Raw genomic sequence first — 10,019 nt, 5'->3', positions numbered from 1 at the left:
CCGGGACTAATGGGCTTACCTGGCCTGAACCTTTGCCCCCTTTTCTACTAGTGTAACAGTAACAAAAGAGTAGTGCAAGCAATAATAAATATTTTTGGTATTTTGTAGTGATTGTAACAATAGCAACGGGAAAATAAATAAGCGAGAACCAGTATATGGAAAACTCGTAGGCACCGGATCAGTGATGGATAATTATGCCAGATGCGGTTCATCATGTAACAGTCACAACATAGGGTGACACAGAACTAGCTCCAATTCATCAATGTAATGTAGGCATGTATTCCGAATATAGTCATACGTGCTTATGGAAAAGAACTTGCATGACATTTTTTGTCCTACCCTCCCGTGGCAGCGGGGTCCTATCGGAAACTAAGGGATATTAAGGCCTCCTTTTAATAGAGAACCGGAAGAAAGCATTAGCACATAGTGAATACATGAACTCCTCAAACTATGGTCATCAACGAGAAGTATCCCGATTATTGTCACTTCGGGGTTGTCGGATCATAACACATAATAGATGACTATAGACTTGCAAGATAGGATCAAGAACACACATATATTCATGAAAACATAATAGGTTCAGATCTGAAATCATGGCACTCGGGCCCTAGTGACAAGCATTAAGCATAGCAAAGTCATAGCAACATCAATCTCAGAACATAATGGACCCTGCATTATGTTTCGTGTATTGACCCAGATGATTGCGAAAATCAATTTTCTGGGCTCCAATGAAGACATCCAAACGCAGTGCTAGTTTATCAAAAAAAACAGCAACAGTAAATCCCGTGCGAAGGAATGGGCTTTTCTGATTCCGGCCACCTTTGGACACGTAGCCCATCGTAATAACAATGGGCTAGCAATGGCCAGGCCCAGGCCCAGGCCCAGGCGAGCACTCACGGTTGGCCCACACGGCCTCAAAGCCAGGTACTACTAATACCACCCCTAGGGTTTCCACCTTCTTCCCTCACTCCCTCGCAGCCGCCTCCGCCGCCCACCACCGGCGGTGCGGGGAAATCCACCGCCTCGCAGACGCTTTCTGCCCTACCGAAACCACTAGCCGCGAAAGGAAAACAAGGGACGGAGTGGAGGCGAGAACGCCGGCGTCCGCGGCGGCGGTGAAGGACGGGACGGCCGAGTTGGAGACGGAGAGCTCCACCACCGGCGGCACCTCTCCCTCCCGCGACCGGCTGCTGCTCACCCTACTCCGTCCCCGTCTCCTCCCGCAGCAGATCCACGCCGCCGGGGTCGAGCCCGTCGTCTCCGGCGGGAGCGCGGCGGCGAGGAAGGACGGGACGGCCGAGTTGGAGACGGAGGGCTCCACCACCGGCGGCACCTCTCCCTCCCGCGACCGGCTTCTGCTCACCCTACTCCGGCCCCGTCTCCTCCCGCAGCAGATCCACGCGGCCGGGGCCGAGCCCGTCGTCTCCGGCGGGAGCCCGTCGGCGCCAGCAGCCTTCCCCGGTGTCCACTCCAACAATCCTACACAGTAAGATCCCAAACCCACCCCCCACCATTCTCGCCTTCTAGGGTTCCGTTGTCTACACCTACTGGTTTTATGGACGGCCTACACCTTGATGTATGCCTCGGATCAGCAGAAGTGTGTTACTTGGTAGAGATGTTCTTTCTCTTGGAGAAAGAAGCATTATTCAGTAATCTTCTTTAAGACCAAAGGGTACTGTGTTTGTTCACTTCCTGCAACTTATGGGCTTTATGTAATGTGTCATGTGTGTATAGGTGTAGGTTTTTGTTATGCTGTGGTAGATCTTTGGAAAAGGATCTATGTTGTAGCTGGTTGTCATGGTTAAACTTTCTTAACAGGTGATAGCAAGGTTGTTGTACCAGGAAAGCAATAGACTTGTGAATACATCTTTTTGTTATTGTGGGGGGATATTAGGAAGATCATGTGGCTGCTCATCGTGCACATCTTCTTAATCAAATAATATATTTGAGTTCATAGCATGACACCCTACCTTAGATTTATATTGGTACAGCATTGCTGGACACAACAAACCAACCAGAATCTACATCTGCATATTTTGAGTCTGAGATTTACGTGTCTACTAGTTTGTCTTTTGTTATGTTTAAAGGAAAAAAGTGAAACATTGTCGATTTTCTTCTGTAGGATTAAATCATGGAAAGGCCAAGAGGTAGGAGGAGCTTAAAGGATGCTAAATACTGGCGGTGTTCGAAAGGTTATAAGAACCAACCCGAGCTTCATGAATTTTTTGACACCCCCCCTTTTGTGTGTGGTTGTGGGTGTAAACAGAAGGTATGTGTTTATCGACCACTTATTTTCAGCCATTTCATCTCATTTGTATGTTGTTCTGTTTTGTTCCTTTTGTCCATTGTATATTTCTCTTCTTATGCCAATATTTTTCTTGGATTGTAGCACAAAGGGGATTTCGATTTTTGTTTAGACCATGTCACTGTCAATGGCAGCGGATTATTGGGTGACTTTATAGACCAAGCAGATGAAGGTACATGTCTCATGTTTGGAACCAGGAACCAAAATTATTATCTATGACATGTTTAGTAACTGCATAACTGTTCATGTCTGTTGCTGTTATTGGGTAGTTGTGTCCATGATCAGCGCATGTGTGATTGCTAAAATAAGTCTGTTTGTGTTTGTTTTAAGCATCTGTTATGACTTATAAGTATTCCAGTCAACTTAGAAATTTATATATCTTGTGTAGATTAGAGCTAGTTATGTGAAGGTAAATTCCTAAGTATTGCAATGTCACAAGACATTTGGTTTATTAATTTCGATAGAGTTATTTGAAATGTTGTAGTTATATGACATTAACATGCTAATAGCCTAATTTTAGAGGAAACATCTTAATATCATATTTTAGAGGAAACATGCTAATTTGATTGGGCAACGGGCCATTTGGTTACAGATTTTGATTTGCTTTGTGTTACCCGGCAACGGTTGGACTCACTTTGTGAACTTGAATAGTACAGCCTATAGGCGGTAAATTTCCAAAATAAGTTGAGCTATTTGGTTCTGATGTAAAATTTGCAGCCACATTTTTTCACTAGAAAACTCAAATAAACTCAACATTTTTTCTGTTTTAAAACTACCACCTGGGGCCTGAATATGTAGCTTGAAATAGACTAGGGTGAAGATTCCTGTTTTGGGCTTTATCATGGCATGTGGTGCATATTTTAGGAATGTTAGATATTGAAAGCCTGTAGACACTTTATATTGCCATTTTAGGTCATTTTCTCTTACGTATTGGAAATAATCATTTTTATTTTGCAGAATTATGTATAGCATGTACTTATGGCAAGCAGCTGGAGGTGACAAAGAGGATCAAGTACTTAATGAAAGGAAGAAACCCCGAGTCACCCACACCTCGGGTTATTCCTTCAGATTTGGACGTAAAGTATGAAAAGATGATTGGAGATTACCCAAAGGGTGGGATTGCTCAGTTAATCCTAATGGGGCTGATATTGAAAGAGCAAGGGATACTGAATGAGGTGAGCTGCATTCAGGTCTTTACCTTTTGCTGTTGCTTCTGATTTCCTTGTTTTCAGCTATTGATTGTTTCTATGATTTGCTTCTATCTTCTGTTCTAACTGTTGTTCTGTTGTTTTGCAGTCGTGCACTTGTATTTATAAGGCTTCGAATGTGTCTGTGATACCTGAAAAAGATCCAGCACGAATTGTTGCTGCACTGGCTGATGGTTTCCCATTAAATGCTGGTGTTATTCATGGGAAAAAGCTATCACAACTCAGGTACTGTCAAGCTTACAAAGCTCCTAGTCTTCGCCGAGTCATTCAGAAAAGGGATATGGGTAGGCTTAAGGGGATTCCTGGGCATGCTGTGCTGTTGGTTGGGGCTGGTAGAAAAGAAGGCAAATTATATTATTATTTCATGAACTCTTGGGATGAATTTGCAGTTCGTAAAAATAACCGTGGTGAGATAGTTGGGCAATCAATTGGAAAAATAAGTGCAAACAGGTTGTACCGAAACGTGATACGGTTGTCACGCTTCAAGGAAGCCGAAACAGCTGAAAGTCTTTTGCCTCAGCCCCTGCCTGTTACTGCTGATTGCCGTAATGTAGTTCTGCTTGTTCCTTAGTTAATTTGTAATCGAGTATTTAAATGAGTACTTTTGGATATATGTAACGTTTGAATATATAATATTTTGGCCACCACTTTTTTTTTCTATCTTTTGGTTGATAATTCTCATATAAAGATTGTCCTTGGGAGCGGCCCCAGTTCAAAACTGGAGCAGGGCTTCCTAGTGAATTACTCCCTCCATTTCTAAATATAGGGTGTATTTTTTGGCACGAAAATTAAAGAACGCACATGGAAAGAAAATTTCACAAGTTTTGGGTGATATTACAACTGACTAATTGGCATGATAAAATAGAGGAGATTGTCTAATATAGGTAAATGTAATCAAATCCCTAAAAAAATTATCCAAACGAGTGATGCAACGCGATACACCTTATATTTTGGGTTTTTTCTTAAAAATCTATACACCTTATATCAAAGAACGGAGTGAGTATGAAATATAGCTCAAACCCATCCGTGGCACTTATGTGTGGGTCCAATTTGTCCGCGTTTACTTCTCTTCCTTCCCGTCCCCTCCTATGCGGTCACTGCTCCCCTTCTCCCTCCTCCAGCGAGTGTGCACAAAGCACTACAGCAGGTAATATTTGTACATACTTTGGAAAAAACCATACTCTTTTTCTTGATAAGTGCGGTTGTTATTGAAACAACTTTCGACTAGGGGTACTTCACTAACGTGGTCTTACAACAAAGGTTGCGCACACTTTACAAGAGTGACACAATGATATTCTTTTTTGCGAAAAGATCAAATCTATTATAAAACTTTACCGGAAGTATAAAACACCTCAAACATAATAAAAATTACATCGAGGTCCATTGACCACTTTGAACCCTCTGTAGAATTACTGGCCGAAGTTAACTCAAACCCTCTTCCAAACTACTGGCCGAAGTTAACTCAAACCCTCTTCCAAACTCCAGGCCGAGTTCTTGGAACCCTCTCTCGAACTCTAGGCAGGCAGGATCGATCTGAGTCAAACACAACTCCACACTAGCTAAATACCCGTACGTGACGAAACAATATCTATACCAATATAAAAAGATCCAAAGGGGCAGATCTAACTAATTTCGGCCATCGAACTAAGTTAATCCAACGATCTAGATTGCTTCAATACCAATATAAAAAGACCCAAAAAGGCAGATCTAACTGATCTCGGTCATCGAACTAAGTTAATCCAACAATCTTGCACACTACTAGGAAAAAGTCTATACACAGAATCTTACCAGCAGCGCCCTTTAAAATTAGGCGCTGCTGCTAAGTAGCAGCAGCGCGTGCGCTAGAAACTTGCTGCTGAAACAAGTTTATCAGTAGCGCGCACACTCCAAGAAGCGCTACTGCTAAAATTGCTACGGACCGTAGCAGTAGCGCATTCACGCAATAATCACTACTGCTAAGTTTACTACTAAAATTTAGTCCCACCTTGCTCCGTGAAGAGAGTTTGTACCACCTTAAATATGTTACTTCTACAACTTTCACAAGCACTTGGTCTTCATTGAACTCTATGTGTAGGATCTGTGGACGCAATAGGAATCCTCGCTAGTTCTAAACCAACCGGCGAGGATTCCTATTGACAAATCAGATTGTACACAAAAAAAACCATTGATGATCAATGTATTTTTTATGTCTATGTCTATTTTTACATACTGACACATAGCAGTAGCGCGTTCTCGGCGAAAGGCGCTACTGATAGGTCGTTTAGCAGTAGCACATTTTTCTATAGCGCGCTACTGCTATGCAATTCCATCCCCCCACTCACCTATCTGATCGAGATCACACTCACACACACTCACTCGGTCTCCTCCTCATCACCCCCCTCGCCGCCGGTCCTCCCCCGTCGCCCCTCCTTCGATCTGCGCCGCTGTCACCTCATCCTCCTCGCTGGACTCGGTACCGGCCTCCTCCTCTGTCCTCCCTCCACTCGCCGCCGGCCGGCCCCTCCTCGCTCCGCCTTCCTCCTCGATCCGTCCTCCCTCCACTCGCCGCCGGCCGGCCCCTCCTCGCTCCGCCTTCCTCCTCCGTCCTACTATCTTCTCCCTCCTCGAGTCGCCCCTCCTTCTCCCTCCTCCTTGCTACATTTTGATTTAGTAGGCTAGTTCATATGCAACATTTTGATTTAGTTGATATGATTCAGTTGATTTACTAGGCTAGTTGATTTAGAACATTTTGATTTAGTTTATTTAGTAGGCTAGTTGATTTAGTTGATTTAGTAGGCTAGTTGATTTAGAACATTTTGATTTAGTTGATTTAGTATGCTAGTGGATTTAGTATGCTAGTTGATTTAGTTGATTTAGTATGCTTGATTTTATTGTTATTTTTTTGTACATGGATAGGTAGATGCTTTTGTTTTTTGTAATAAGTTATTTTTTGGCAAAATGTAGGTGCCAATTTAGTTAAATTTGCCACTTGTTTGTTTAAACAATTGTCTTAGGCAATAGGGGCCAAATTAGGATTATAATTGTCCATAAAATTGTTTATCGTGGAAGAACCAAAAATATCACATGCTACTGTTTTTCTTTTCTATGAAGTGAATCGTTAATCCTTTGCTCATATTGCTTTAGGAAAATGGCGCCATCACCAGCACCACTATGTCGACTGTGCAAGTCAAGGTGCGCCAGCAGCCTTGCAACTGGCAAGCTGTTCGGCATCTACTTCCAGCCGAGTTTTCGTCATGCGGCGGTAAGAAAATTATATGAAATGTAACAACTATTTTATTTTTAGTGTTGGCATTACTGCATTGTGTCATTTTGCTTTTCTTACACAGATCGTCCCATGCAATGTGAGGTTGAAATTCAACAAGCTGACAGCAGACACTGTGACATTTGAGGCTCCTGGGGGGCCGTACACTATGGAGGTCGAGAAAGGACGCAATATGTCACAGATTGGAGGAGATGGATGGGCCCGTTTCCTCGCCGCATGCGTCTTACTGGTGGTGAGTTGATCAGCTTCTCCTTCAGAGCAGAAAGACCCAAGTTGGCTGTCATTTATCTCAACCTGGTGGAAGATGATGAAAATGATGAAGATGACGAAGATGATGAAGATAATGAGGACCTACTCGATGAAGATGATGAGAACCCACTTCATGAAGTCATTGTAGCTCAAAGAATGAGGCTGAGCGAGAACTAGTAGAAAAAGGGTCAAATGTGAGACACATTAGTTTCGGTTTGTAACAGAACCGGCATTAATGTGTTCATTGGTGCCGGTTCCAACGGCTAGGCGGGAGTAGCTCTTTAGTACCGGTTCATGGAGAACCTTTAGCACCGGTTCGTGTCACAAACCGGTACTAATGAAAGTGGTGGCAGGATGTAGTCAGAGTGGGGCCCCTCCAACACCTTTAGTACCGGTTCGTGGCACGAACCGGTATTATCGTCGTGAGGATTCGGAGGATGAAAATAGATTTGAATTCTGATGTGCGGTTTGAAAGATATGACTTTTTGAATTTTTGAAAATCCGAAATAAATACATATGGTTCTGGTCGTTCTCCAAAGTAAAGGGACAGTGTGAAGACATTTAATGCTGCAGTCACATGCACTAGCAGACAAAAAAATTAGGCATGCATGCGCTGTGAGCCAGGCCGCTCGTTTCCTTTAAAAGGTGCACGGCCACTTTTTAGATTTTAGGTAGGTTTAATGTGTATATATGAAAATATTCGTGAATTCAAAGAAAGTTCATTGATTTTTTTTAAGTTCGCCTGTTTACCGGACAGAGTACTGATTTGACCGGCATATCCCTTGTGTTCACACCCTCTCTCCGTCGGCCCTCATGACTCCCCGTCACGGCCACCAGGGCCATGGCCAGACCGCCGTGAACCCTACCTCGAGCGGCCACAAACCCTCCCCTGCCGCTCGGAGCCTTGGAGGGTGGCATCTGCGGAGAAGGATGGCAAGGGAGCTGGGCCACTGCTCCTGCGCACTGCAGGGAAGGTTCGTCCAAAGCTCTAATCCGTGTCCGGCGGAGGAGATGAGGGAAGAAGGAGATCGATCCGGATCTGCAACCCCGCCGCCTGCATCCGTGTTTTTAAGGTGAGAAGGAGATTTTATTCTCGATGCTTTTGCAGAGTTATAAAAAGTTTCCATAGTATCCTACCCAACGCCGCCGCCAGACCGATCCACAACCAATCAAATCCCTATCTCCGTGGCCACCGGCGATGGCGCTGGTGTCCACCAACCCCAGCCAACCGGGCCCCCGGGTCTACGAGCCGAACTACCCTTCCGACGCCCCCCGGTCCGAGGAAGAAGCCGAGTCCAGATCCCATCTGCTGCACAAGATCGGCGCCATCTACCGCAAGGCGCGGAAGCGGCTACCGCGCGGCCGCCGCCGGCCGCAGGGCCTCTGCATCGGCCTCCTCGACCCGGCGTCCAACATCATGATCAACAGTCTCATCGAGTGGAAGCGCGAGCGCGAGGGCAGCCGTAAATCTACTAGTACGTGTGAGGTTGTCCCACAGGATGACCTGGAGGGCCGGTCGCTCGACGGCCTGGTGGTCTTCCTCACCCGCTTGTTCCCCAACCTATCCGAGGGCCTGGCCGTGCGCTACCTGCGGCTCACCAACGCCGACGTCCTCATCGCCGCTTGCATCGTCTTGTCGGACCATGGTGTCAAGAGTTTCTGTGACTCCGGGCCGAACAATATCAACATGTCCCTCAAGTGCGCCGGTCTCGCCGCCAGGCACCCCAACGTCTACCGCCTCGTCTACTCCTGGTGCAACATATGCAGCCGCATGGACGACGCGCTGCCCCTCCTCACCCGGTTGCGCGAACGACAAGCATCCCGCCGTCCTATCTGTTCGGAACTTGTTCGTATGCTTGACTATGGACTCTCGGCCCGTGAAAAAGATGTGTGGTGTGTGTGGAAACTTGCAGAAGCTTCTCTTCGACGTCGTCCATGCAGCATGCCGAAACATCACACCCACTTGCTCAACCGGACGCTCCAGGACACCATCCACGGGTACTACATCCAGGCCCTTGCACGGCTGCCAGCAGGCTCTCGCTTCCACCGCGGCTTGATAAGGGCTGGCCACTGCTACGGCCCGCTCGACCCCGTCTCCAACATCATCATCAACACCATCTGGTACGACTCTGCGTTTCCACCCACCATGAAACTCGAGCTGGATGTGATCGGCACGCGGTGCCTCCACCGGGTGGAGAACCGCTCCTTGTACGGCATGGCCTCCTTCCTCTGCACACGGTACCATCGCTCTAGTTTCCATCGAGCTGTGCGCTGCCTACTCCAGGCTGATGCCAACCTTGTGCTCGCTGATCCCAATCTTGATCCTCCCGCTCACGCTCCGCCGTCTTTGCAATGGGGGGAGGCGTGCTGAGGCACGCACCAGCTGCTGACCTACTTTGCAGAGTTCATGCTCAAGGCCCCCCGGACACCAGTCACTGGTAGAAAAATGGCCTGTTGTCCCGGTTCGTAAGGGCCTTTTGTCCCGATTCTGGAACCGGGACTAAAGGGTCGGTACTAATGCCCTGTCCCTCACCCGGTACAGATGGGCCTCCATGTGGCCTGTGCGCGGAGCCCAGGCAGGAGATCCTTTGGTCCCGATTGGTGGTAGGCATCCACGCGTCAGCATTTCTGTGGTTGGGGTTTTTGTTTTTTTTTTAAAGGAGGGGGGGGTTGGGGGTTTTGAGGGGTTAATTTAGGTGTTTCATATATTGTGTTAGCTAGCTATAATTAATAAAGAGAAGTGTCCTCTCTTATGTCCGTGCTTGGTCGACGCTACGTACTATACATACGTATAGAGAGGACTAGACACGCTAGCTAGCTAGTAAGCAAACGAAGGAAACAGAAGATCGTCATGAACATATATGCATACAGAGAGAAGTGATATCGACCAGCTCTCCTTCTCCGAGAGATTGGTCAAACAACAAGTTCTCGTATATCTATCCGACACTACCGGCTACATATATACAATAATTATCTCTTACAAATATAATCATAC

General features: G+C 46.2%; 1 protein-coding gene and 1 pseudogene across 2 annotated transcripts; both read left to right on the top strand.

The window, feature by feature from the left end:
* Positions 1 to 958: 958 nt before the first annotated feature.
* LOC125512134 (uncharacterized) lies at positions 959 to 7,524 on the top strand. Of its 2 annotated transcripts, XM_087527198.1 has the most exons (7): positions 959 to 1,486; positions 2,123 to 2,269; positions 2,390 to 2,477; positions 3,263 to 3,480; positions 3,602 to 3,738; positions 6,637 to 6,754; positions 6,840 to 7,524. In XM_087527198.1, the coding sequence occupies exons 2-7, from the start codon at positions 2,132 to 2,134 to the stop codon at positions 7,014 to 7,016; spliced, it is 876 nt and encodes a 291-aa protein (XP_087383324.1). In that variant the 5' UTR covers positions 959 to 1,486; positions 2,123 to 2,131; the 3' UTR covers positions 7,017 to 7,524. The 2 variants fall into 2 exon arrangements, with proteins under 2 accessions (XP_087383324.1, XP_048533168.1); XM_048677211.2 differs by lacking the exons at positions 6,637 to 6,754; positions 6,840 to 7,524 and having other exon boundaries at positions 3,602 to 4,169.
* Positions 7,525 to 8,222: 698 nt separating this feature from the next.
* Positions 8,223 to 9,466, top strand: LOC147963151 (uncharacterized; annotated as a pseudogene).
* Positions 9,467 to 10,019: the final 553 nt, after the last annotated feature.

This window comes from Triticum urartu, chromosome 6A, assembly GCF_056163025.1.
Source record: "Triticum urartu cultivar PI428250 chromosome 6A, HENAU_Tu73, whole genome shotgun sequence".
NCBI lineage: Eukaryota > Viridiplantae > Streptophyta > Magnoliopsida > Poales > Poaceae > Triticum > Triticum urartu.
This window is presented reverse-complemented; position numbering and strand designations above follow the sequence as displayed.

Bases quoted from the DNA above. Each gene is read 5' to 3' on its own strand.
- LOC125512134 (XM_048677211.2), top strand. From the start codon at position 2,132: ATGGAAAGGCCAAGAGGTAGGAGGAGCTTAAAGGATGCTAAATACTGG. The intron at 2,478-3,262 runs GTACATGTCTCA...TTTATTTTGCAG, and splicing joins TATAGACCAAGCAGATGAAG to AATTATGTATAGCATGTACT. The intron at 3,481-3,601 runs GTGAGCTGCATT...GTTGTTTTGCAG, and splicing joins AGCAAGGGATACTGAATGAG to TCGTGCACTTGTATTTATAA.